The sequence below is a fragment of the Nyctereutes procyonoides genome, unplaced genomic scaffold (assembly GCF_905146905.1).
Source record: "Nyctereutes procyonoides isolate TBG_1078 unplaced genomic scaffold, NYPRO_anot_genome, whole genome shotgun sequence".
Taxonomy (NCBI): Eukaryota; Metazoa; Chordata; class Mammalia; order Carnivora; family Canidae; genus Nyctereutes; species Nyctereutes procyonoides.
Window position 1 is genome coordinate 491,679 of NW_026575121.1, and position 26,260 is coordinate 517,938.

Below are 26,260 nucleotides of genomic sequence, written 5' to 3' on the forward strand. Positions count from 1 at the left end.
CGCCGCCGCCGCCGCCGCCGCCGCCGCCGCCGTCTCCGCGCCCGCCGCCGCCTCGGGCCCCGGTGCGCCCGGCCGGCACTATGCCCATCTTGCTGTTCCTGATAGACACGTCTGCCTCCATGAACCAGCGCAGCCATCTGGGCACCACCTACCTGGACACGGCCAAAGGCGCGGTGGAGACCTTCATGAAGGTACCGAGCGGCCGGCGCGCCCGGCGGGGGGGGGGGCGGGGGGCGGCGGCGGGGCGGGCGGGGGGCGGCGCGGCGCGGTGCGGTGCGGGCCCCGGGCTGCGGGCCGCGGGCTGCGGGCGCCGGACGGCCCCTCCCCCACCGCGCGGGGCTCGGCGGGGCTCGGCGGGCGCCTCGTCACCGCGCCCCCGGCCCCCGCGGCCGCCGCCCCTCCCTCTCCGCAGCTCCGCGCCCGGGACCCTGCGAGCCGCGGAGACAGGTACATGCTGGTCACTTTCGAAGAGCCGCCCTATGCCATCAAGGTAGGAGCGCCGCCCGCGCCTCCCCGCCCCCACCGCGCTCCCCTCCCCCACCCCGGCCCCCCCCACCCCCGCCGCCGCCGCCGCCGCGGGCCCGCCGCCGCCGCCCCCGCCTCCGCCCCGCCCCCGCGCGTCCCGGCGCGTCCCGGCGCGGCCCCGACTCGCGGGGCGCCCGCCGTGCCCTCCCCGGCCCGGCCCCGGCGGCCCCGGCGGCGGCGGCGGCGGCGGCGCGGCGCTCAACATGGCCGACATTTCCCCTCCGCGGCGCGAGCGGCAGCAAGGCACTGTGGGGGATATTTATTCAAGTTCGCCGAGTGACAGCCGGGCCGGCCGCGCCGAGCGGGCTCCGCGGTGAAGGGGACCCGGGCGGGGGGGGGGGCGGGGGGGCCCGCGGGACGGCCGCCCCCTCAGCGGCGCCGGCGGGGGGGGGGAGGGGCGCTCTGAGGTGCGCGGCGCCCGGCCCTGCGGCCCGCGGAAGCCGCCCCTCAGCGGGCGGACGGCGGCCCCGAGGCGGCCGAGGATGCGAGACAGCGGGAGGAGGAGGAGGAGGAGGAGGACGAGGAGGAGGAGGAAAAGGAGAAGGAAAGAAAAAACAAAAAAAACACGATTCTCACATTTTTCCTTTCAGGCCGGATGGAAGGAAAACCACGCAACGTTCATGAATGAACTGAAGAACCTTCAGGCCGAAGGACTTACGACTCTTGGCCAATCCCTAAGGACAGCTTTTGATTTATTAAATCTAAATAGATTAGTAACTGGCATAGACAACTATGGGCAGGTAGGTTGAACCAACGTCAAGGTGGAAGTGGAAAAGCAGTTCATTTTTTTTTTTTTTCCTTTCCCTCCTTCTTCTTGTGGAAAAAAAAAAAAAAGAAAAAAAAAAAAGAAAAGGAAAGAAACACAGTCAAGTCCGAAACGTATATAACGCGAAATACAAGTAGGAAACGTTTCGGGTTAAAGGACAATGTGCACAAGTGCAAAAGTGAAACCGACTATGCTATGGTTTTAAAAGGCCCTCGTCGCTTTTTTTTTTTTTTTCTTTCTGACAACCCCCCCCCCACCCCGAAAATGTATTTATATTCACAATTAGAGCCCGAGTTTTGTGCCGTACAGTTGACACGGATTTGCTTTTGATCCCGCGAGTAAGGCTCACTCAGGTTTTAAAAGGAGAAAACACCCTGACCACGCTCAGTTTCTGGGATGCTCTACCCGCAGACGCTTGTGCAGCGACGGCACTGACTGACAGACCCTAGTTGATTAGCGGTCCTCATTTCTGTATTACTGACAACGTCGGCGGAAACTTTCCTGTTTGTCTTGCCAGGGTTTATTTTAACCACCGTGTGTTACGGCTATTCTGAAAGGTGGGAAGACTTTCATTGGACGGCAGATAGCTGAGTACGTTAAGGTGTGTCAGCTGTTGAAGCATCTGCAGTAAGCGACTATGCAGAAAAAAATTATGGATTCATTTCTGAGTCAGATCGCAGGTCCAGAGGTGGTTATCATTTTTGAACTCCAGACTTTTGGAAAAGAGACGGCTTGAATTCTCTTTGCCCCCACCCCCACCCCCATTATGGTTCACTAGGAAATAATGCAAGGTGTAGTCCATTATAACTTAAGAGATTGCTTTGCCGGCGGGGAAGAGAAAAGATACTGATGAATGAGTAATGTCCCACATAACAAGAGAATATTAACCTCAAGTTCGATACTTAGGTTGTGCAGAAGCACTGTTTACCACAATGATACATTTAGGAATACATTTTGTTCTTTTCCCAAGCTCCATGAGCCACAATCTTCAGGAGCTTGACAAATCTTCCTGTGACTAGGACTTTTTGTTGCATTATATAGAGAGAAGCAGAGTTGTTACTTCTTTTACAAATGTTAGTGCTTACTACCTTCTTTTACAAACGTCAGTGCTTAGTTACCTACTACTCGGCACCTAAACATTTTTGGAAATGTTTGCATATGATCCTATAGCCTTTAAAGTATATGTGCAACTCAGATTCACTTTGTTCTATTTCTACTGAATTGTATCTCCCTTGTTTAATTCAGTAAGTGTTTATTTTCTTACCATATTAATCTTTTATGTTTTTCTTCTCTTTGATTTCGCAACATTTGTAGTAATTTAGGTAGATGTGTCATGAACTCTTCAGTTTGTTCCTATAAACCGGATTTCTTTTTCTTTTATAGTCCTTTGTTACATGTAGTGCTATACAGGCTTGTTGGTTAAGGTTTAGATCTAAACATCATCTGAGTTCAAAGACAGATTTAAAACTTGCCATTATTTGGTTATCAGGTTGTCAGTGTATAGAAGAACTATTAATTTCCTGTTTCTCTGCGTCACCCAGGTGGGCAAGGCATTTACACGCATTTACCTCTTACCACCTATTAAAAATGTCTTAGAGTGCTTCCTTAGAAAAGCTGACTTTCATGGAAAGGCTTGAAAACATTTGTGAATTAAACCTGTTTTCCTTTTCCCAGTTGCCATCTTCCACCAGAGAATACTTAAGTTCTTGTGTGTAAAGCTTACAAAACGTTTGAGGTTGAAGGTGGTCCTGCTGTGCTGTTACCACTTTGACCAACAGAAGAGCCTGGGGATTAGGATGTTTTTGCATGTTAGGATTTATTAATTCAAGGAGGGGGAGGGATAATGCTGCTCAGTTATTTTGATGAATAAGCAAGGATGCGTGGAGTAATATTAGTGCTAAGGTCCTGAATCGGCTCATAAAAATGATACCAGCATTAAAATAATTGAGGAAGCCACGATTTTCAAATGAAAATGATTGAGTAAAGCATTTAATTAGAAGAAAACATCTTCCCAGAGAGATTTTTTTTTTTTTTTTTTTTTTTTTTGGTCATAGGACTATCTTGCTCATTTAAATATCATACACTTCCTATTCAAAAAAGGATAGATTATCAGGTATTTTGGATGTCTGAAATATTTAATACTAAATATAGTTCACGTGTTTTCTCTCTAAGAGTACTTTGTGTTTGCCTGTTTTCTGTGGAATGCCTTTATTCTGTAACCTCAGTGTTTTTACATAAATACTTCCCCTTTCATACTCAATGCAAGGATCTGTAGAGTCCACAGTACTAAATACTTGTATCATAACCTTGATCACTGAAGGAAATGAGAAAAGGTGAGCTGGATGAAAAGGACAGCATATTCCTGTAGAGCATCTAAAAACATTTAGAGAAGTTTCCAAATCAGTTTCTTAAATATCTAAATGTGTGCGGATATGTTTATATAGATAACCCCATCCTTACTCCCCCAACGTACATACGCATATGTGACTTTCCGTAACTGATCCCAAGAGTATTTTTTATGTCCGTATTGCATGTGTTAATTTAGTTACTACACCTAAAATAAAACACCTTTACAAAAAAATAAATAAAACACCTTTGAGGTAGTAGTAATCAGGATATTAATAGAACTTGCAGGGCATCTGTAAGGTTAAAGTAGCAGAGAAAAGGTGATTCTTGGTGAATGTTTTCTTCAAGCACTTTGGACATCCCTGTAAAAACTTCCTTGTGTATAGAAATCTTTCTAAATATTTAATTTTGATAATCAGTACTATTTGCTGATATTTCTACAGTCAAGGAACAGTGTAGCTTCTAGTTAATCTTTTCTTTAGAAATTATAGCAACACCTCATTAAATTGCATTATCATCGCAGCAGCAAAACGTGACAGATGTATTTTTCACAAGTGTTCACCATGGTTTCAAATAATGCTCATCTTTTGAGAACCAATGAAAATAACCAGCCTTAACATCTAAAGTTAGGATATGTATAACGTTTTAGAGATCTGATTAAAATTATATATGTAGTTTGATTTATTTTGCATATTTTTCCAAATTGTTTTGTGTCAGTGTTTTCAACATTATCCCTCCCCCCCCCCCTTTTTTTTAAAGGTAGGTTCTGGTTAGATTTAGCTGCTAAGTATTACTCTGGCCTGCAATTCATTATTATTATTATTTTTTTTTGTCACTAAGCTGATCCATACTTCGACTATTCGATCTACTATTTTTTCCTCCAATCTACTATTGATTAAATTGTACAAGACTTAGAACAGTACCTAACCTGCCACCCTGAGCCCTTGAAGACAATCCTTGAGCATACTTTAAAAGGAGATAGAATATGTATCTAATTAAGGATTTTCAATGCTAAGTTTTACCTCATTAAAAAATAGTGGCTTTTAAGATAAGATCAAATTGAGTGAATCTTAGGGATAATTTTTTTTTTTGGGGGGGAGGATAATTTTGACCAGCTTTATTCTTAAGCATGAAGAAGTATTTGTGAATTTAGCAAGTTTAGGTAGAGTTTTAATAAAGTTACTTTGTTCCTTTGACCCTAGCAGTATCTATTTAGTACTCAGGTGGTACAGAATACAGGCTTTTCGCTTTTCTTTTAATGCAGGCAGGTAAAGTGCTGAAAACTTGATTCCTCTTTGGGTTTTTTTGTTTCCCTTAGGCTATCAATGAATGTATTAACAGTAGTTTTGTATTTATTGACCTATCAGCATCTTTTCAAAAGAAAGATTATTCTATTTAAACATACTGTGCTGAATATGAACTGGAAACAATGGTGAATGGTATTTTGCAAAGTTTTTATTAAGTCCCTGAACTTTTTTCCCCCTAATTTTTAAATTGTCCTAAAGAATACATAATATCAAATTTACCACCTTAAACATTTGGGTTTTTTTCAAGCCCCAATGTGGGGCTTGAACTCACAACCCAGAGATTAAGAATCACATGGTCTTCCAACTGAGCCAGGCAGGTGCCCCCCCCCCCCGCCCCATTTTAGCCATTACTAAGTGTACAATTTGGTGTAGCATTCACATCGTTTTTGCAGCCAATCTCTAAAACTTTTTCGTATCTGAAACTTTAACCACAAAGCATACCTCATTTTTTCCTCTCCTGGCCCCTGGCAACCACCATTCTGTTTTTTAATCTACAAATTTGAGTGGAGATAATCTCGCCTAAGTGGAATCCTACAGTGTTTGTCTTTCTGTGACTGGCTTATTTCACTTAACATAAATGTCCTCACCATTAATTCCTGTGTTAGTTTATGCCAGGATTTCATTCCCTTTTAAGGCCGAATAGTATTCCATTCTATGTATATACCACATTTTGCATATCTGTTCAACCATAACGGACACTTGGGTTGCTTTTACCTCTTGGCTTTTGTGAATACTGCTGTTATGAACATGGTATGCAAATGTCACTTTGAGATCTTGCTTTCAATTCTTTTGAATATATACCCTGAAGTGGAATTGCTGGATCGTGTAGTTTTTAAATTTTTGAGACATTCCTATTTTCTGTAGCAATTGCACTGTTTTATCTTCCCACTAACAGTACACAAGAATTTCAGTTTCTCCACATCCTTGTCAATGCTGTTTTCTTGTTTTCCTGATTTTGGCCGACATAATGGGTGTGAGGTGATATCTCACTGGTTTATTTGCGTTTGCCTAATTATTTATATTGAGCATCCATTCTTATGCTGTTTGGCCATTTGTCTACTTAAGTGCTTTGCTCTTTTTTTAATTGAGTTATTTGATTTTTGTTTTTAAGTTGTAGGAGTTGCTCAAGTATTTTGGATATTGACCCCTTACCAGATATGTGATTTACATATTTTCTCCCTTTTCTTGGGTTGCTTTTTTATTCTTGATTGTGTCTTTTGATGACAGAAGTTTTCATTATTGATGTAGTCTGGTTTATTTTTTCTTCTGTTGCCTGTGCTTTTGTTGTCCTATCCAAGAAATGGCCAAACCCAATGTCATTGAGGCTTTCTTTTCCCTTCTATTTCCTTTTAGGAGTTTTAGTTTATTTTACATTTTTAAGTCTTTAAAATCCACTTTGAATTAATTTTTGCATATGGACTATGATCAGGGTCCAACTTGATTTTCTTGCCGGTGGACATCTAGTATTCCTAAACACCATTTGTTGAAGAGACTGCTTTCCCCACTGAAAGGCCTTGGCCAGTCCTTGAACTCAGAAACCTCTTAAAATTATCTTCCGTAATTTTTATTGGTCAATAATAATTCTTATTGGCAGATAGAGGACTCTATGGTCAAACTTAAAAGCTTTTTTCTCCATCTTTATTTAACTGTGTAAGAGAAGCACGATAGCTAGAAATGTGAAATTGGAATCCCAGGTCTGACCTTGTTGTTAAATTACTGTATAACATTGGGTAGTCACTTGACCATTCTGTGCCTCTGCTTCTTCATATTCCTCATTGCTAATAATGAAGCCATTGTACTCTTGTTACAGAATTGGTTGGAGGTTTAAATGGAATGGTATATTAAAATATACTTTCAAAATTATGACGTGCAGAGGAAATACAAAGTATACTTTTTCCTTCACTAGGTTATTTACCTCTAGTTTTAAAATTATTTTTCCGCTTTAAATGTGAAATTATAAGAATTCTGAGATTTTTTTTAAAGCGGATTTTTATTACGTGCTTTGAAATCTTACAGCGTAAGTGTTTGTTTTTTTTTTTCCCCCCTTGGGTTTTATATTGCTTCCAAGATGAAGCAGTGTGAAAAGTAAGTACTGGGCCAGAGTTGTCTTAATGGCAATTGATAAATATGGCAAAGTATAGAGATAAGTGTTTTTTAAAAATGGGTTAAATGACAACTAGAAGTAAGGTTCAGATAAGTCGGAAAGTCACTCTTTGCAGGAATACAGGTGTTAGAGAAGGAACCTTTACACACACTAGACAGAAACACGTTTTGGGATGCTTTCAAATGGAGAGCCTCACCCTAGTGCGTTTAAGATGAAATTTACACAAGTTTGTTTGCAAGGGACCTTTGAAGAGCACATCTATTGGGTGTAGGGGATATTTTAATGAGAAGGTTTGATGAGCTCAAAGCGTAAAGTGGATATGACTTATTTCCTATCAAGCATGCGTTTTAAAGGTGATAACGTAAGTGAAAAATTTTAAGACCCAGATTTTATTTTCTTTGAAAACACGTGCCATCATTTTTCTTCATAATTTTATACTCAAAGTCTGTTTTCCAAATGATCAAAAAACTACTCTGTTGTGATCTTTCAAAAGAAAATGAAAAAGAATATCCAAAGGACATTATTACATTCTTAATTACAAATTACTGAAAAGAAATCATAAGTAATGAAAGGCAAAAAATAATAGGTTTTACTTCTTCAAAGAGAACTTATTTTCCCTCATGCAAAAAAGAATGTTAATAATTATATATTAAATTATGTACAACTGGAAATTAAAAGGCCAGGAACAAATGTAGTATTTGAAAGAATTCCACTTACTCAAATATTTTAAGTTGATTTAGAATTGTGGTGAGACTTAGTGAAAGGATTGTTTAGCCATGTTCATGTCATAGATTTCTCCAAAGAGATTGCGCAATATTTTATAACTTGAAATTTTCTTAAAAATTTTAAAATGACTTTTAGCCAGTATAACTCTTCACTCAAGTTTTTAATCTCTGTGTCAGATCATCTTGATGGGCTTTTTTTTTGTTTGATCAGTGCCCACATATAACAGTCCTGTTTCCTTTCATTAAAAAAAAGTATTGTCCTTATATAAACTTAATTTTTGTCAAGCCTTATTATAATTTACACATGGTCCCAGACCATAACAAAATACTGAAGCTTTTTTTGTTTCTGTTTTAGTTTGTCTTTATTCCAAGATTCTTGTCCCAACCTTTTTATTGAGGTATAAGTTAGATGCACAAATCCTAAGTCTGAATCTTAATGAATTTTTATATAGACTTTTGAGAACAAAATTGAACTATTGCATCTACCGACAAAAATTTTCATTGGTCTTTTGTGTGTATTTTATTGTGACTATTATTTTGTGGGACTTTAGAATTACAAGTCATGTTAGAAGTTTACTCTTCCTCATTTTATTCATGAAGAAAGTAAAGGCAAGAAAGGTTTAAAGTGCTTAATGTCTTCACACTAGGAACATATTTTAAAAGCTTATAATTGGTTATGGAATAATTATGCAGATTCTACTCGTAACTTACATGTTATTTAAGAACAAATTTTATTTAAAAGCATAACGGTAGATCTGAATCCTTTTTTGGGGGTATGTCTGTAGTTCTGTAATGGTAGTTCTTTCAATTCCTCTGTGAAAATGAGGCATTTCATTTTGTCAGTTTGTTAACGTTTAACCTTACTTGTAACACTGTATGAAAATACTGTTACATGCAGTTGGATTTTCACCCTACTTCCCTGTTTGGAAAGAAGTAAGAATACAAGTGTGAGGGATAGTGGACAGGATTTTATACCACTATTACTTTAAAGCCTAGATACTAATATATGTATATACTTAATGGCATTTTTTTATTTTTGTGTGTCATAGCTTATTAGTTTCTGATATATTTGGTTCATACAGAGCTATTAACCTAATAAGTTGATTAGTTGGGTTTTCCAGTGTAGTATGCCAGCTAGCGTATCAGAGTTGTTTTTTTTACCTTGTTTGTAAGATTTATAATTAGTTAACCATCATGTTTCTTTGAGGTAAGATAATTTTGAAAACCTCTAAGCATTATGTTTTAAGATTCAGAAAACTCTGATTCTATCAGTTCCTGCTCTACCCATGAGTTTCATGTAACCTCTCTGCCCTCAGTTTCCCCATTAGGAAAATGAGATGAAAGGATCTGTGCTGCAGGATGAAGATGAAGATTAAATGATACACAGCATAATTTATTATAATACCTATTACCATTTTGGTGAATTTCTTTTTATTTGAATTTTAAAATTTTAAAAATTGGAATTGTGGGCACATAAGAGTATTTTCTCCCGCTTTTTTCAGAGCAAGCAGTATGGTGATGCAGAAAGAACCACTAGAACTGGCTTTGCCTGGCTCTGCCACTTACTAGCTTAGGTTGTATTGAGAAGTCTTAACCTTGCTGAGCTTCAGATTTTTTTTTCTTTAAAGATTTTATTTATTCATGAGAGATGGAGAGAGAGGGGCAGAAACACAGGCAGAGGGAGAAGCAGGCGCTCCCTGTGGGGAGCCCGACGTGGGACTCAATCCCGGGACCCCAGGGTCATGACCTGAGTCAAAGGCAGATGCTCACCCAACGAGCCACCCAGGCATCCCAGAGCTTCAGATTTCTTATCCAACAAAATAATGATAATAGCAATTTTGAGAATTTTTTAAAAATATTTTATTTATTTATTCATGAGAGACACAGAGGCAGAGAGAGGCAGAGACACAGGCAGAGGGAGAAGCAGGCTCCATGCAGGAAGCCTGACATGGGACTCGATCCCGGGTCTCCAGGATCACGCCCTGGGCTGAAGGTGGTGCTAAACTGCTGAGCCACCTGGGCAGCCCAATTTTGAGAATTTTTGTAAGAACTAGAAATATTTGTTAATCATCTAGCAAAATGTCTGTTTGGCACATGGTAGAAACTCAGATGATGATTTTTGTCATCTCCAATGTTATATTAAACACTTAACAGGGTAAAAGAAAGCTTTCTTATCTGAAACCTTTGAGAAAAGTTCTATAATCCACCATATATCCGGTATAAGAAGCTAGAATTAGCTATCCAGTAGTTCTAGCTAACGTAAAATTTTGTGCCATAAGGAACATGATGGTTTCGACTTTGAATTGAAGCTCCATAGTTGGCTCCAAAAATACTTTCCCCTTGGTGTTAATAAATTTTTTTCTCCAAAATCTCTATTTTCTCTCTTTTCTTCCTTCTCTTCTCTTTCTTCTCTTTCTTTCCTTTCCTTCTCTTTCTTTCTTTCTTTCTTTCTTTCTTTCTTTCTTTCTTTCTTTCTTTCTTTCTTTCTTTCTTTTTCTCTCTTCCCTCCCTCTCTCTCTTCCTTCCTTCCTTCCCTCTTTCTTTCTTTTCCTTTCCTTCTTTCTTTTTTTCTTTTTCTTTTTCTTTTCCTTTCCTTTCTTTCGAACATGAGTGGGAGGGGCAGAGGGAGAGAGAATCTCCAGTGGGCTCCAAGCTGGGAGTGATGCCTGAATTGGGGCTAGATCTCATGACCCTGATAATATGACCTTCGCTGAAACTAAGAGTTGGATGCAGTTGGATGCTTGACCAACTGCTACCCAGACACCCCCAAAATCTCTCTTTCATGTTTAAACCTGTTTGGTAACATGAGTAATTTAATAAACCAGACATATTTTAGTTTGCAAAGCAAGAAGGTTTTAGTCTTTGAGGAAATTTAGATGAGTCCACTTTTAGGGCTCTGTATTTTAGAGTTCAAGTTGGTAATGGTTGGGGTAGGCATTGGAAGGGGTTGTTCTTGTGCAGAAGGTCAAATGTGAAATGTATGATCTCTTTTATTATTTGTAATGTAGATTTATGTGGGAAAATCAGGATAAACCTAGGAAGGAGTTTTTTTTTTTTTTAATGTGATGTAGTTCTTTTTTAGAGAATATGTGATTTGAAATTTGATAATTGGTATAGTGAGAGTGGCACATAAAAAGATTTTAACTTAAGAATCTTAAAATTAAGAGGATTAGTTGTAACCAAGGGACAAATTTATTATCAGCCTAGTGATGTCTTACCAAGATTTATTCTAGTTCCTACGCACTCTTTTTATTAAATCTGTGCCTTAAAAGGGTATGGCATTTTAACATTTTCCATCCATTAGTTTTGCCTAGATAAGCTGAGGGATTCACGGTAAAGGTCCTTGGAAGGGTTACATCATTTTCACAGAAATGAAAACAGTTCTGAGTATGTGAGAAAAAGAAATTGTAGCATTAGCTATTGGTAACGTACTTTGTAACTAGTAAATGCCAGTATTGATGTTGCCATGTTAAAAGAAAACTTTGTCTTAAAGCTAGTGAATGTAGTTAGATATTGGGAAACATCAACAAAGTCTTCTGGTTGTTTTGGAGTTTGAACAGTGAAAGCATCCCAGCAATTATTCTGAAATAGATTATTATTATAAAAAACAATAGATTATTTTTAATGACAGGGATTGAAGATGATGGAGTATGCTGTCTTCTGTGAAAGGTTAGGCTGCAGACCCCAGTGAATGATGTTACAAAGGCTCCATCTGCAAGATGACAGGCTGTACAGTACTTCTGAATTCTCAGGAATAAGCAAAATGATGTCTTTGTTGCCTCTGGTAATGTTTGAGTTGTGATAGTTCCTGGTCATTTATGTACCTTAGCAGGTAACAACTAATGTAAAATTTTGAATTTTTGTTGTACAGTTTTAGTTGCCAATCCATTTCTCAAAACATAAGTTAGAAAAAAAAAAACCCAAGAAATTGCGTTCAGAAAATTGGGCCTAAGTCAGAAATAGAGTAAAAGGTCTCTCTATATGTCAATTTTATTGTTAATCCAGAGTAAACAATGCCTCATCCCCAACAACATTATATTGAATGTAAATCTTTAATAAAAAAGGTTATTCTTAGAGTTTCCATTTTAAGGAGTTTATAGCAACTATCAAAAACATGTATCAGGTCATCCATACGTGGCATCTGCTTTTTCATGAGGTTCATTTCTAAGATAAAACCTTAGTGGATTTGTATGGTGTAGTTAGAAGGGCTTATAAAAAAAACAATTTTTTTTTTGGCAGGAGGCCCAAAAATTATGGGATTAGTATTTTGTTTCCTAAAAATATCGTTTATTATGAAAATATAAGATGTCTAAACACTTGAGAATGGGTTTAGCCTGAGCATCAATAAATGTTAGTAATGTTGACTCAGAATCTAGGAAGAATGGGTTTCTAGAAACTGTTTTACTTAAGTACAAATACCTAGGTAATGGATTTGGAGACATTTTAATATTTTCTTCTAAAAACCCTTCTGAAATTGGGTTACCACCAGTTCTTTCCTAGAAAATGAAAAATCACATTTTTATTTTTTACAAAGCCAGGCCCCTTAAAACTAATCTCAAATTATGATTTATCCAATTAAATTATTTTCAAGTTGGCCTTCAGCTATAGCACATGGGAAAAAATAGACTGTCAGATTTTCCAAGTGCTTATCACGAAATTTTTTCTTTATTAAATTTAATGCTTTATTGCTAACTTTACTGACATGAAACATTTATTAGTCCGTTTGTCTTCATTTTCAGTAGTACTCATGGAGATACTTATGTAGAATGCTGTGGTTGAAGTCCATCTTGTTTGTAGGAGGGCTGTTGTGTGTGTGTGAATGATTCTTTTGAGACCATATGTGTAGATGTTCAGAAGGAAGTAGCCCTATTGGTTAAAGATATGATTTATTCAGACTTTTGCAAAGGTCCTATCTGTAGATTTCGTGGTAATCAACACTCCAAGGAGATTATTAGTCTAAATGGTATAGGTAGATCTGTGTGATTTATGGAGGTCAAATTAATTTTTAGAGTTATTGTTACATAACTTCATCTGTCTTTGAAAATGTTTTCATCTTGGCTTTTATTTCTTTTTACTTTGCCATGTTTGCAACATGTTTACTATTACATGCTTTGCTGGAATAATTTTTTGCCAAATTATTATTACCCAGTCCATTTCATATAATGGGTATATTAGGTTCTTTATTCCCAGTGTTAGTATTTCGTAAGATTGTACTTCCGATATATGCCAGCATAAGCTCTATGCTATTACTTTTTTAAAAAAATTTATTTATTTATTCATGAGAGAGAGAGATTGCCAAAACCAATGATTTGTTTGTTAGAATACTCTTATTCAAACTTTAGACTCTTGTTCAAATGTAAAGCTCAAATTCTGTGAAATTATTAGTTAATATCTCAAATATATTGAATTTATATTGCTTTTGATGCAGTAATTCTTAGCCCTACATGTTACTGAGTTTCCTTAATGTTAATTTTTTTTTTCATAAAGTCATGCTTTTCTTCAGTTCTTATAGTATTTCTTAACATGATTATTATTTGGTTTATTATTTTAAACAAATTACAGCAATATTGCTCCTTAGTCATTATATTAAAATAAATGTATTAAAATAAATGTACCTTCTACTTTTGCCTAAGTCTTATTCCATCTGTTTTTAATGCTGTTAATATTTTTAACATAAGGAATTATATGGTTAGATAAAGGAACTGTATTGATACACAGTTGTATTGTGTGTGCCAATTGGAATTACTTGAAACTAAAAATACATATCTTTTAATGTGTAATTTTAACTAGTTTTTATATAGTTATAGACCTTAATGTATTCTAAGATGCTAGGTTTTTATATACTAGCAGATTTTTAAAGTTTTTTTTTTTTTTTTTGGATAGTAAGCACATTTTAATTTTGAGGAGTATTTGTTTTGAATATGTAATAAATGCACATGGTTAAAAAGTTCAAGTATCATAGAAAGTTATCTGTTCTTCAGAGGCCACCAACAATTACATAATCAGTTTGTTATGTATCTTTCAGAGATCTTTCCTATATATTTAAAGATACTATTTTTAAAGGACTAATTTCCTAAGATGAGTATCTTAGACTTTTTTCACCAAAAGATTCTATTATGCCATACCAGTTGAGATAGTAACTATAAAAGTAATAATCTTCATGAATTGTAAAACAACATAAAGGTTAAAATTCTGGCCTTGGAATATTGATTTAAGTGTGCGCTGTCAGGCCTTTATTGACTTAAGTAATTATTATATTTTGTTTGGAATGTTTAATTAACCAATTATATATTCATCTCAGTAGTAAAATAAACTTCCTTACCCTTTAAAATAAGCTAAACTGTATTAATGACAATGAATTATTGAATGGAAGGTATAATTAGCACACCAAAAGTATGATTTCATAGATCTTTTTGCTATAGTGAGGCAAAAATAAAAAAGTGAAACTGACTTAAAAATATTAAGTATGTAAATATTAGTACAGGTAATAAGCAGATAATGAAAAAATTCTGGTTGTGGTATGCAGTTGTCTAAAGTTGAGCAATACTGAACTCTTTGAAGAATGTAATTTATGCTAGTTGACTTGTGTTACGAGGTATGTATTGAAAGCTTCTTTTCTCAGTTGTATGTAGATGTAATTGTGTTGTTAGTATTGTGACTAATAAGTCTTTGGATTTGAATTGCATCTTAAGATACTTTTCTTTTAGAAAGAAACTTAACGTAGATGAATATTATCCTTAATGTTTTTATATTTTCTTTATAGACTCTGGGTTCTCACATTATATAGAGAGTATCAAAATTTCTAAATGAAAATGAATTGGTTTGTCATATTTTAGAGGTACATATATTGTTATCTCTTTATTAGATATGGTAATAGAGGAGAATAGGATAGATAATGCCAGCTTCATGTTTTTATGTAGATTTTACAAAGATAGGAGACCTAAAGGATTACAACATTTTTAACAGCAGTCCTATTTAGTACTTGTCCAGTTATGCATGAGAACCTTGACTCTAATATAGGACTTATTTCTCAGAGGAACCCTTTCCTTTTAACATAGTTGCTTGTTGCTGTTACTTAACTTGGCAAGGAAGTTTTAGGTTGTAAAAAAGCACAGGCTTGTTTCTGGAAGGTTTCAGTGGTCTCGCTAGGTGATTTGCTTTTGACCTAGTTGTATAAGATGCCATACCTCTTAATACCACTTTTGTTGATTTCTTTTGTATCTTTTCTGGCTTAGGGCAGAATAACTAGACAGGAGTGGCTGCGGGTTAGCTGAAGACCCCCCACAGGAGAGCTGGAGGGCCGGCTGGGTGCACATTTTCCCTTTAGTAGACCCATTAGCCCATGGGAAAAGTAGCTTTGCCAGGCACCTGGCTGCTCTTAGGAGGTTGTTCCAAGGACTGGTAACGCGGTAGAGCATGGTGGCACTGAAGGAAAACGAGCCCAGAGACGTACAGAGTAGTACGTAGTAGATGTACTGCTACGTACTACAGAGCCCCGGAAAGTGTGACTGAATGCTCAGGGATGCCTTGCTTTTGCTTCAGAAGATAATAGTTGAGACCTATTAAGGGTACAGTAAAATTCCTGTACCTCTCCCCTTACTACATTTTAAATTAACTGGGTAAAAGTAAAAATTCTGATTCTGAGAACCAGGTTAGTTTGTATTTGGGGGAAAATTAGCCTTATTTTTATATTTTCAAAAGTTTTTTTGGGAAAATTTAAAAATTGTCAAAAACTTTTCTTTTCAAATATGAAATAGGTTTTAATAGATAAGATCTACTTTAATTCTTTAAATTTCTTATTGAGGTCTTATACCTTAATTTAGATGTTTTCTTTAACACCATGATAATGAATTGATTGGAACTGAACATTTTTGCTTTATTTTACCTTTAGCAAAAATTTTACCCGAGGTTTTTGGCCACCATCAAATCAGTTTTCTTTTCTTTAAAATCTGTTTTCTAAATGACAAGATTGCCATTAGTAAATAGCTCTAGAGGTAGAATATTGTAGCTTGCACCATATTCTCAAGGGACATGTTTAGATTTATTTATGCCGAAGAGCCACAGCTCTGAGAGAACCATCTGATTTTAATTCTGCTAATGGCAAAAGTAAACTTTTAGTCCCTCTACTGGTTGCCTTTGTCGTAGCGGAGCTTAATATTATTATTTTTATTTTGGAGATTTTATAACTAAGATAAAGGCTGTTTATAACTCTATGATCAAGATGAATTTTGAGGGATATTCTAATATGGACAGTCACATCCCCAAATTGAGTGACTTTGAAAACACTTGCTAAGAATAAAAATGGTAAAGTATTTATTCTTAAATATAAAGATTTGGGAATTATTAAACTGTTGGCTTGGCATGAAAGAGCTAATGACATATTATGATTAAATCACAACTTTTAGAATTTTGAAATGTAAAAATTTTTTGTAAAACATGAAAAAAGTAATCTTGTGATATTAGTAAACAATCAGAAATTTGTTTTAATTTGTTGGGTAAAAATGTGAGAGAGAGATGCCAGTTATGTATTGTGCTTCTGCCAAGAATAAGTGCACTCTCAAGGGCAGGGGAGGAGCAGTGTAAAACTGAATGTAAGAAAACTTTGTTGGAGCAACATTGTCCATTTTCTGCAGGCAATTTAGAAATTTATGCTTAAATAAACTTCCTAATTCTAACATTTATTCTGAAATAAAAAAACATCCTTTTGTATTCTAATTTTTATCATGACGAATCCTATCACTTTTGTTAGTGTTATTCTTTTTTTTTTTTAATTAATATATTCCTGTTGCCTTTCTTAGTGTGCTTTTTGACTAAACTCATGTCAGAAGAAGGGATCTTAGGCATGGTATGGTTAAATAATTAAATAGGTGAAATGAGGGTGGTTATATTTTTCTTTTCTCTATCTTTAGTCTCTATCAGAATTTTCCAATATTTAAAGTCCTTAAAGAACTTAATGTTGTTTTATCTTCTTTCATATTTATGCTCTCTGAAGGTTGGCTGAAGTTACTTAGTATCCAGAAGTGAATGTTGATTATATATTGCATTTTCTTTCAGTGTGTTTTTGTTGGAGGGAGGTGTATTGATTTATATATAGAAAAATTGATAGGTAAAAAAATCATAAAACAGCAGGAAACCAAGGAAAGAATAGTAGTTAATTTTGGTGCAAGTATAGTATATTAAAACCAAACTGATTGTAACATCATTGTTACATTGTTGAGTGAATATGGCATACTTCAGATTGGTGTAGAATTATCTAAGTGAATTTAGTTGCTTCCAAAAGGACTTTCAGGGATCCCTGGGTGGCGCAGCGGTTTGGCGCCTGCCTTTGGCCCAGGGCGCGATCCTGGAGACCCGGGATCGAATCCCACGTCGGGCTCCCGGTGCATGGAGCCTGCTTCTCCCTCTGCCTGTGTCTCTGCCTCTCTCTCTCTCTCTCTCTCTGTGACTATCATAAATAAATAAAAATTAAAAAAAAAAAATCTTTAAAAAAAAAAAAACAAAAACAAAAAAAAAACAAAAGGACTTTCAGATGCCGTAGAAAGACAATGATATTTGTAGTTGGAATAAGGTTCTGGGTGTGCCAGTTACCAGATGAATGATTTTGGATTATATTGTTTAATCTCTGAATATTTTTACCTCACCAGGTTTTTAGAGGTAAATGAGATAATACAGTTGCTTTATTATTATCAAGTATCTGATTATTCTTGTAATTTCAGGCTTAGCCTCTGTGTAAAGTATTATGTATGACTCCAGTAAAGTTTCAACTAAAAGCTTGTTGTCAAGGAAAAAGTAACTTTTATTTTAATGTTCGAATTTAGCTTAAATTTTAGCACCTCATGACTTGGCTAAATTTTAACAACTTTTAACTTGATTTTTGGATATATGGTCATTAAAAAAGCGTGTTTTACTTTTTGGATGAACATCATCCCTAAAGTTCCTAATACATCAGAGATCATTGTTCTTTAAATATAGATATGACTTTCTGGCCTGTGGAGGATAATTCTCAATGCGCTTACATAGGAATAAGAATTAATGTCATACTTTGATTCAGAAAATTTGGGAGAAAATTTGAATTAGGTTGAAATGTAGAGGTGATACAGAAAACACTGTTGCAAGTATTTGGTCCATGTTGTGGTGGCTTTAAGAGATTTACTGATTTGATTTTGAAAGGCATCAAGTCATCCAGAGTAGTTTTAGCTTAAGGGTGGAAACAAGATACAATAGTTCTGAAGATATTAGGACTTCTTGGTTGTTGTTTTTTTTTTTTTTTTTTTTACCTCCCTTTGTCAATTTTTGATCTCCAGTGGTATTTGTAGAGACCAGAAAAAGAGAGTTATTGTTAAATGTTATTGGAGATTGTGTATCACACACCTAACACCATGCCTGATGTATGGTAGCCACTTGGTAAATATTTGAATGATAAGTATGAATAAATGGACTGTGGAAGCCCAGACAGCTGTAGGAGCCAGGTAGAGAGTGCATCCTTGTATCCTAGCAAATTCATGAGGTGTTACATGTCAAGTTAGGGCAGCATTTATAATGAGGTAAAGGTAACAAACCTATATTTCTTTTGAAGCTTGTTGAAGTTTGAGTAGTTCTAAAATGGTTCCGTGAACTTGGATAGGTTTTAGGCTTGTATTAAACCACAGTTGGTGAATCAGTATTTAAATCCCAGTGCTGAGGAAGAAATATGACGTTATACTTGGCCTTCAGTTGATTCAAACACTCAAAACCATAGCAGTCAATACAAGAGGATGTATTTTTTTGTAATTTTTTTAAATTTTTATTTCTTTATGATAGTCACAGAGAGAGAGAGAGAGAGAGAGAGAGAGAGAGAGAGAGGCAGAGGCAGAGGGAGAAGCAGGCTCCATGCACTGGGAGCCCGACGTGGGATTCGATCCGGGGTCTCCAGGATCGCGCCCTGGGCCAGAGGCAGGCGCCAAGCCGCTGCGCCACCCAGGGATCCCAAGAGGATGTATTTTTAAAGAACCATAGTTAAAACATAACAATTTACCATTTTAACCATTTTTGAGTGTACTCGGTAGTGTTACGTATATTCACATTGTTGTGCGTCATATATTTAAAACAAATTTGAGAAGGAGGGAGGATAAATGCGGTAGGCAGTAGTATGCAGAATGTACTCCATGAAACCACTCCAAATCCAACTTTATTTAAAGAAATGTTCTACTGTATCTGTACTTTGAGTTTGAAAATTGCCACTATTAGAATTTGAAGAGGCAGAACAGTAATTATTTAGGGGCAGACTAATCAGGGAAGGCTTCATGGAAAGAAGACCATGTAAAGAATGATTAGGAGTTGGTTGGGTTGTGGGCAGCAAAAAGGAGGGAGGGAGCCAGTCGAAGCTCAGAGGCGGGTGAGCGTTGTGTGCAGATGCCTGAGAAGACCTGCATAGAAATTACTGTTTATGTTGGGGGTGAGTGGTGTGATACAATATTGTGTCATGTTTTCCACATTGTGTCCGTTTACTGTGAACCTGCGGAGCAGGAGGGAAGGTAAATTCATGAGTGGTTTTTTTCCCCCTGCAAGTCTTCTGTAACATTTGGATGTTACTATGCATTTGAAATCTAGAGGTTACATCCAACATATTTTAATTTGACCAGAGGACACTTTCTTCATCTGGAATCGTTTCTTCTTGGACATCAGTTTGAAAAATGTGTTTGCCAGTTACAAGTTGTGTACCTTGATCAAGAAGTTTTCAACTATCCAGTCTCTCCTCCCACTTGATGAAGATTAGTTGTGATCACAGTGTATGTGAAAAGTGTAAATGCATTTAACAAATAAATGGAGTCTGTGCTGTACTATGCTAGTGATAGAGATTTACACACATGTAAGGGAAGTTTATTGAACCATGGGAGTATTACCTTGCTCTTCCAAATATGGTCTGTGGACATTAGCATCTCCTAGACTGCCATCTCTTGAGAAATGTTAAATCTTAGTCTTCATCCCAGACCTGCTGACTTAGAACGTGCATCTTACCAAGATTTCCAAGTGTTTCACATTAAAATCTGCCATATGCTGTTCTACATCATATCCAGCAAAACTTCATTCCATCCTTTCTTGAACAGTGTTTGTAGCAAAGAATTTGATACCTTTGATTTCAAACACAAGGTTTACCCTCTTGAACTCTTTGACCCTTTGGTCTTAATTTTGTCTTGAGTGTGCTTAATGAATGTGTTTACTATCCTTAAGTGAGAGCCATGTATATATAAAAGAAGCTATGTTTATCTGATCCCATCACAAAATGTGTCCCTTAGAATTGACCATAGTACTCAGAGTAGGTAAGTTGGCCAGAGATTTGAATGGAAGTTACTGAAGCTATTTCACCCTACCTGCCTATGGAGGAGTGAAGGTTTTGTGCCACTGTCTTCCATTGCCTCTGCTACTGTTGCTTTTGTACTTTCTCTTGGCGAATACTTTTAACTGTCCTTTTTAATTTTTCATATTGGACTCTCATTAAATTTTGCTAAGCTTAGAGTAGCCCTAGTGTTCCATTGGAACGGATTTTAGAGCTCTTCCATCCATATATCCAGTTGCTTGGTTAGACACTTTGATTACAGGCCTAAATTATATTTCATTGTAATGTTCATTTACTATTTTGCCTTTCTCTCTAAGAAGTTTCCCAGAAAAATATTCTCTTTTAATTTTTAATATCCTGATATGCCAAATTATTAGAGTTATTAGAATTGAACTGTAGGGTCCCTATTAAAAAATTAAATAATTTTAGTTAAAATATAAATGCTCACCCCAAGAATTGAAACAATACAAAAATGTAGAAAGAAGTGAAAAGTCTACCTTTTCCTTTAACCTAATCTCCCATTCCTTTAAGGTTAACTTCTTTTTAGTATATGTTTCTCTCTGAACCTTTTTTTCATGTGCAAAAGGTATATACTATGCATAAAACTTATTAACAAGAAAAGTAAATTTATACAACATTCTAAGAATTGACTTTTTACTCAGAAAAATTAAGCTAATGTCTAGACCTTAATATGATTAATGTGTTTTTTGAATTTAGGGACGAAACCCTTTTTTCTTGGAGCCAGCAATAATTATTACTATTACTGATGGGAGCAAGCTGACTACTACCAGTGGAGTCCAGGATGAGGTAAGTTCTATTCCTATCAGAATAGATTATGTATTTGCAGGTGAAAAATTGTTATTTGTATATGTACTGTAGGATATTGAACACCTTAAATAGATTTGATTATTTAGAGTCCCCTGTCTTCTAGGACTTACCTACCTTCTCTGTTTGTAGCAGTGATCTTCAGATTTTCTTGACTAGGAATCCCTTCTGTGAAAAACATTTGAGCCTACCCCCAATTCCCAATTATATGTGTATTTTTGAGTTCATGTGAGGATGACTGTCATTTCATATAGTACATTATTTAGTGAAAATGAAATCTTATTTTCAGATTGAAAAAAAAATGGCCATAGTGCTCTAACAATTTCTTTCCATATTTCAATGGATTGTCATGTGCACTCCACTGTGGAGACTTCTAGACTAGACAAGAGCAAAGCCAGGAGAAGGTTAAGACTAGGAAAAGTGAAGGTTTTTGGGCATGTTTATTCAAGTCATTATAGTATATCTAGGTCATCTCATCTGTTCTCTGCTAGCATGCATTGTGCAGAGCTGATTGTGTGTGGTATGATAGGGTAAATACCATAGATTTATTTGAACTTTAAGCTGTTTTTACTGTAGTATTTGAACTGCTCTTGAGCCTTATACAGTTGACGCTTGTACTATGTGGGGGTAGGGGTGCTAACCCCCTTGCAGTCAAAAATTTGTGTATAACTTTTGACTGGCACAAAACTTGAGTAGTTGTTGGTGGGAACCTTTACCAGTAGCATAAACAGTTCATTAATACATATTTTGTATGTTATATGCATTATATACTATATTCTTACAGTAAAGTAAGCTAGAGAAAAGATATTAGGAAAATCATAAGCAAGAGAAAATACATTTATAGTACTGTACTCTATTGAAAAAATCTGCATATAAGTGGACCTGTACAGTTCAAACTCCTGTTGTTCAAAGATCAGCTGTATTTGTTATTCAGAATATGTTGATCTAGATAGGAGGTGGTTTAGACTAATCTTTTCACTGTTTGCATTTGCTTTAAAATCTTAATTCTTATATTTACAAAGGGTTTGATTAAGTAGGAAAAGATTAGTTTTTAAGTTCAGTAATTTTTAGAAAGACTTCCATTTGTGATGTTGTGGGACTTGGACATGGAGTTCAGGACATGTGGGTTCTGGTCTTGGTTCACCTACTTTCTAGCAGTGAACTTTGTACCAGTTAACCTAACTTCTCCAAATCTCTTTCCTTATCCGTGAAATAAAATGGTAATTCTTGTCTTACCTCAAAGGGTTGTTGCAAGACTGAAATGAAATAATGTGTGTCAAAGTGGTTGCTAGGCTATAAAGAAATGAGCACAGTATTGTTCTATCACTAAGCAGTGGAACCAGTAGAGTTGTCAATACCTGAGCTTGATTTGTTGGAAGAGAACCAGAATTGTTTTGTTTGAGCAATTGATATTAAAGAGAATTTAGGATATAGTTCATGGAGATAGAGCTGAAAAATTTAGGTAGATTAAAATTCACAATTAAATAATTTATGGTCTATACATAATTAGTAGCATCGGAAAGCTACCTAATGGTTTTTTGGGCTTTCTTGAGCTAGGTTGACATGTGTAGCCAATTATGTCCTGTCACTACCAGGAACAGATAGACATTAATTATATATATGAACAAGCCATAGAAATGTTGCCAAATTTAAATTTGAAACTTTGAGGTTGATTTTTCCCACTTTATTTAAATTTTTCCAGATTTCTCAAATTTCCTTTTGAGAAATTTGAGAGGAAGATGGAGGTATTGATAAAGTATTATTAATAGAACACATAATAATTCTTCAACTTTTATTTTATATAAATGAAGTCTTTTGATGGTTTTTTTTATCCTTAATGATTCTGATTTGTAGTTATGATGATTGAAAAGTATTTCTGTTTTTGTTGTAAAATATTCCTACATGTGAGATTATTCATTGAGTGTTTTTTTTGTCTTGCTGCCTTTGTAGAAATGCCCTTAGGGGTATAATATATTTTGTTTCCATATATCTGGATTTGTTTTGTTTGTAATGTTTGTTTTGTAGGACCTCTTTTAACTTTTAAATGTATTTTGAAATGTAAATGGGTATTGGAATTGTTCACCTTTCTTCCCAGATTTTTGGGAGGGATATTGGAGAAGTGGGACTGTGTACTTAGAGTAATCTATACCTTGCAAGTAAGATTGGGAAGATTTTCTTGTGGGCAAGCATCTTAACTTGTTTAGTTTTCTTCTGTCTTCTATGATAGTTAGCCTAGTACTAAGAACAGAGCTTATATTAAAAAATAACTCATTATAGATAATATTGTATTGAGTCTGGTAGTCATCAAGATGAAAATGGATTATTATTGCTTATTGGAGGTGGAAGACTTATTTATTTTAAGGCAAAGGTTTATTTTGGTAATGTAGTTGCAGTATAGGTCTGTGAGTTGTTTTGGTTTTCACGGTTAAGAATGACTTTGATCCTTTGCATATTTGGTTCTTAATGTCCCAACAAAACTTCTCTTGTGGGGCAGAGAGAATGTACCCCAGATGTGCATATAGTTGAAGCTTTCTTTTTGCTAAAATATTGGGAAATGTTGGTCTGTTCTAGCCCAAATAATCAAAATATGTGATTCATTTTAAGGAGCCTTCCAATTCATAAAAAGTGTAAAGATGCTTTTTGTTTTGCTCTTATATGTATATATGTGTATGTGTATAGATGCGTGCTACATATGATCTATGTTGTCATAATTTCTAGGGAATAACAAATAGAATTTTGCACTTTGTCTCTTTCTTTTCGCATCTCTTAACCTTTGCCTTTGGCAAAACTTGATTCTTTTTTAGATTTATTGAATGAGTGAGTATATCAGTGATTTCCACATTAGATTTGTATGTATATAATTTTTGATTGGCCGTGGCTGCTATTGGTGTGTCCTGTTACTAATATGTATGGAATTGTGCATCCCCACTTGAATATCCTTTGTTCAAGAGTTATACTATCTCACATGGGGTTTTAGATCTGTTGGTACTGCTTTTCAGGAATACATGTTTCAGCTGCTTTAAAATCATCCATTTGGTGCCTAAGGCAACATAGAGCTAATACAGTCTTACTTCTTATTTTACAAATGAGAACATTGGGATCCAGGGAGGAAAGTGATTTGCTCAAGATTATAGCATTTTTTTATTGCCAAAATCTGGATTAGGATTGATGTAAATTCCAAAGATGTCCTAGACCCTCTAGACCAATGCTTTTTTCCCATTGTCTCTCATGCCTTTATATTTGATTCTGTTTTTTTTTTTTTTGTTGTTGTTGTCTTAAAATTTATCTTCTATTTATGCAATTCCCTGTTTGTCTACTTTAGCTTTCTATACAGTTGTGATGTAGGGGTTACGTTGTTGTTCACTTAGTGTTCATTGAATGACTATTAACAACCAGGGAATTCATTTCTAGTCAGTGAGGATGACAAAGATGAATAGGGTAGATTTCTGTTTTTTAAGTTCACAGTCTTAACAAGGAGATTGCCTATTAAATGCTTTTGTAAGTGATAAAACAGTGATAAAAGTGATAAATGTATGGGAGCATTGAAGAGGGAGGGGAGGGTTAATATTACCTGTTTTGTATATGTGTCAAATCCTGTGTAATGTGAATTTTTATGGTCATTTTAATTTTGATTAAATTCAAGGACTTGTGGATGATTTAGTATTAAGATGTGGCTCCTAGCCTGTATCTGTAAAATTTATAAAGAAGTCTGGTGTAAAATTGTTTTGAGCCTAGAAAATAGCTCATGGAAGAACTTGGTGCAATGTCTCTTGACCTGGCTAAGTTTGTTCAGGACAGAATGACCCAATTTCTTAAAACTTACTTGTCAAAATAAGATAACAATACCATTTCCTCTTAGTGTGTTAGGAGGTGTGTTAGGAGTGGGAGAGCAATAGCTTTATATTACAGACAAAAATCTTGAGCTGTATATCATTATTTTTACCTTATTTTATGACTTTAATTATCTTTTTTGGCTTCATTTAATGAAAGCCTAGGCAATTGTCTGAGGTGTCATGAGTATGTTTCTAGTGTTGTATTTTTGGATAACCCTCTAAGACTTTTGGTGACTGCTGTGTTGTTGGAAGATGATGTGTGTATTTTTTGCCTCTCACTTTTTTTTTTTTAAATGTGTAGCTATTTGGTAAAACTGGTTGTTTGCAATATTCTCATTTTTAAGGAGTTAGATGGGACTTTGAATTTTGATACATGAGAACGTTATATTGCTTACCCTGATAGTAGTAGTCCTTAATGTTGATAAGTGCAGTATTTACTCAGTTCATCATGTTATAGGACTGATGTATCAGATGTTTTGGTAGAATCACAAAATTGTAATTAGAATTATTGAAAAAAATTTTTTTCTGGTTTTAATTCTCTGCAAAGATCTTCTCTCACACTGTTTTGCAATGGAAAACTATTCTTAACTGCGATTCCAGGAACACATGGCTAACTATATTGCTCAATAAAGTAGCCAGAAGAAATCCTGCCAGTACCTTCTTGGCGATGAATGACATTCCAGGATAGTGTAGCAGTTATTTTTCTCTTCCTTGAAAGTGCTAATAGTAGTATTATCTTTCAAATATTGAGATTTCTATATGCTGAAGAATGTTTCTGCATCTCTTTATCAGTGTTATGATTGCCCTGGAGGCTAACATTTTAGAGAAGATATTTGCAGTAAAAAATAAAATGTTGTCTTTTGACATTAAAAGTTTTGCCTTATTACGAGCTTCCCCAGCCTTTTAAGATGAATTAGGGACAACTACCTTTATACCTTCTTGGCAAATGTTCAGAAAGGGCATATGTTTGTAGGAAGAAAAAAAGCTTGAGTAATCTCAGCTATGTGTTCAAGTGGCTACAGATTAGGGTTTTTTATCTTTCAACCCATCAGTTCTCAAAAGTTGACGTAGAACTCCCATCATTCTTTGAGATGTGGATTGGTATTAGTGATTTTTTGGATTATTCTTTGCATGTAAATGGTTTTACCTTTTATAAGGATAATCTGTAGGACCTATAATTATAGTTTGTTAAAGTATTTGCAATCTGTAATGATCAAGACAATCCAGATTTTTTTGAGTTCTATTTCTAGTACCTCAAATAATTCAGAACCTTATCTCTCCCTCTATAGAATGTTTTTGTTTTAGTAAAGTCACTAAAAATAAGTGTCAAGAGCTGTCGAAACTGTTTTTAATTATGTCAGTCAAGACTTCTAAATACATACTTAAAATAACTGTTTTTTTCCCCATACACTTAGAATTTTGGAGCAACTTTTTCTTTCTTCTTTTTAAAAAAGATTTCTAAGGACCCTTGAGGAATGTCATTGTAGTAAGATAGCATGTATTGAAGAGATCT

General features: G+C 36.0%; 1 protein-coding gene across 1 annotated transcript in view; it reads left to right on the top strand.

The window, feature by feature from the left end:
• INTS6 (integrator complex subunit 6) overlaps positions 1 to 26,260 on the top strand; it is a 90,249-nt gene continuing 63,989 nt past the window's right edge. The window contains exons 1-4 of the mRNA XM_055335742.1: positions 1 to 191; positions 413 to 490; positions 1,116 to 1,265; positions 20,807 to 20,896. Coding sequence (XP_055191717.1) covers positions 81 to 191; positions 413 to 490; positions 1,116 to 1,265; positions 20,807 to 20,896 — 429 coding nt within the window. The 5' untranslated portion in view covers positions 1 to 80. The remainder of the gene's footprint in view (positions 192 to 412; positions 491 to 1,115; positions 1,266 to 20,806; positions 20,897 to 26,260) is intronic.